The 2,422-nt window shown below is 38.5% G+C and overlaps 1 protein-coding gene across 1 annotated transcript in view; it reads right to left on the bottom strand.

The window, feature by feature from the left end:
• Positions 1-2,422, bottom strand: part of engase (endo-beta-N-acetylglucosaminidase) — a 31,507-nt gene that overhangs the window by 13,367 nt on the left and 15,718 nt on the right. Inside the window, exons 7-9 of the mRNA XM_015397427.1 lie at positions 1,760-1,931; positions 1,582-1,688; positions 1,395-1,506 (exon numbers count right to left, since the gene is read on the bottom strand). Coding sequence (XP_015252913.1) covers positions 1,395-1,506; positions 1,582-1,688; positions 1,760-1,931 — 391 coding nt within the window. The remainder of the gene's footprint in view (positions 1-1,394; positions 1,507-1,581; positions 1,689-1,759; positions 1,932-2,422) is intronic.

Raw genomic sequence — 2,422 nt, 5'->3', positions numbered from 1 at the left:
CTGGGAGCAGGATACTGCTGAGAGCATTATGTCTTTAGATGCCACACCAAATCTTCACATATAAAGGGCCTTCATGGCCTTCACTGCTGGCCTAAAATGAATCAAAATCACTAACCTACATTTATAACCTAAACTTTAATTTTCTTCTTTCCAACTGTATAAATTTTTTCCAAATAACCCATTCTCTTAATTCTATAGTGTTTCTCTGGGCTGCTCTGGTTCCATTACATTTATCTGGCTGCTAGATTTTTTGTCCAATCAGATTTCAGCCTCTGGGTGTTGCTATGTCAATCAAATCTGCCCAGGACCTTCAGAATCAGCAGCGCTGGTTCATCTTACTTTAACAATATTAGTGAGGAACGTTTTCTTCAACCAATCAGATGTCAGATTTACCCCACAGAGCCAGTGTTCCGTCAGAGCAGCATACCCACAGTCAATATCTATGGAGGCAAATCGTTACCATATTTAGATGAAAAGGTATTTCCAGAAATACTTCATTTCATCTCATTTTTCATTTCACAGTACTTTGCAGGCAGACCATGAAAACAAAAAAGCAAAGTCCGCTGAGTTTTCTCTTTGATTGTGGCATAAATTGTGCAGTGTTAAAGAAGAAAATGCAAATGCAAAATTTTCTTTTTAATTTTAATTAAGTAAAAGGATGAGCAGTGTTGAAGAAGAAAATAAAAATGCAAATATGACGATTGATTACTAATTTCAATTATGAGTCAAACAATGCAGCCACATTCTTAAAATGAAAAAGCATTTCTGGATATGCTTTTTCATTTTCAAATTTTACATTTCAAATTGAATTTTGGTATGAATTTGCTAGGGTACATTTTGAAAAATAAATCTCAAATGTCTTTTTCTTTTTAGCTTTAATTAAGTAAAAGGATAAGCAGTGTTTAAGAAGAAAATGAAAATGCAAACAGGATGATTGATAATTTCATTTATGAGCCAAACAATGCAGCCGCATTCTTAAAATGAAAAAGCATTTTTGGAAATGCTTTTTCATTTTAAATATGGTAACAATTTGCTTCCATAAATACCCCTCAAACAATTTGCCTCCATAAATACCCCCTCTATCCCTTTAGTTTTGTACAAACAAACTATTTAATTACTTACTTTTTGGTGCTTTTTGAAGCGTATGGCGATCAAACCTTCAATTGTTGTTTTCTTTGTACATGACTAAAGGGATACACGCCCTTCAAGGTAGTTTAAAGTCTATTCTTCATACAAAAAAAAAAGGGATAAACGCAAATCTGATGTCTTGCGTATGCATGCTATGCTGATCTGCCGGGGTGAGCTCATCTGACAGAACACCAGCTCTTACTGCAAGGCAACAGTGCTACAAACTACAACCCTCATCAAAATAAGTGTCCCCCCGCTGCAATTACCTGTCCTTTCCAGTAGAGGGCTTTCCCAAAGCCCTGGCAGAAGGAGGAGATGAAGGGAAGACGTGAGGCTGGTCGGTGGATGTAAAGGTAATCTGAGAGAAGAGCCCAAAACCTGAAGGAGGGAGAGAGCATCTCAGTCTCATTTAGTCTGAGCGGATCTTCACTGTGAAAGCTGAGCTGGTCTCACAGGTCTTGATGAACGCGGAATTGGTTCTTATCACTCAGAGTCTCGAAAACCCATCCAGGTGCAAAGATGGCAACAGAGAAGTTATGCTTCCGAATGACATCGAGAGCCTGTCCACAAAGCAGCAGCACTCAGGAGGTGTTCAGACAGGTTTCACGCACAGCTTCTTCATGGCGTTTACCTTATTGGTTTCCAGCTTCCCTCCCACCACCTTTCCTCTGGCAAACACGTCCACCCCGACGTACACGTCCGCCTGGCGGCCTCGCATCCCAGAGAAGACCTTCATCTGCTCCAGGTTCTCCTCGGTCCAGTTGTAGTTTGTAAAAAAACCATCGCAAGCATCGAAAAACATCCTATTGATAACAAATTCTAAATCAGTGTCGGAGAATTCAGTAGAAATTGAATAATTTGTTCCTAAATATAAAATTACACAATGAGAAAAAATTATTGCTTTCAAATGCCGCATTTACTTACAGCAATAAATAATGTTTCTTTCTTCAATAAATTTTCATTAAAGACAATCCTTATACAGTAGTAGCCATTCAAAATGTCCCCACTTTCCTTGGCTGGTCCCCTACTATTCCTTTTTAAACATCAATCTTTGTACCAAAATATTCTTCTTGTCATGATTTGTGGACATTATGATCTAAAAATAAGCGTCATCTCATGGTCAGACCCTGTTTTTCAGTGAAAGGGTGGAGTCTAGGGATGCACGATATAATCGGCCCCCTATCGGTATCGCCTTAAAACTGAATATCGGACATCGGCCCCCCCCCCGATTTTTAACCCGATTTTTGATCAGCTTCTGAGTTTCTAAAGTCCAAAAAAAAAAAAAAAAAAAAAA

This window comes from Cyprinodon variegatus, unplaced genomic scaffold (genome assembly GCF_000732505.1).
Source record: "Cyprinodon variegatus isolate N-32 unplaced genomic scaffold, C_variegatus-1.0 Scaffold862, whole genome shotgun sequence".
NCBI classification, from domain to species: domain Eukaryota; kingdom Metazoa; phylum Chordata; class Actinopteri; order Cyprinodontiformes; family Cyprinodontidae; genus Cyprinodon; species Cyprinodon variegatus.
Note: the sequence above shows the minus strand (reverse complement) of the source record. Positions and strands in the feature narration are given on the sequence as shown.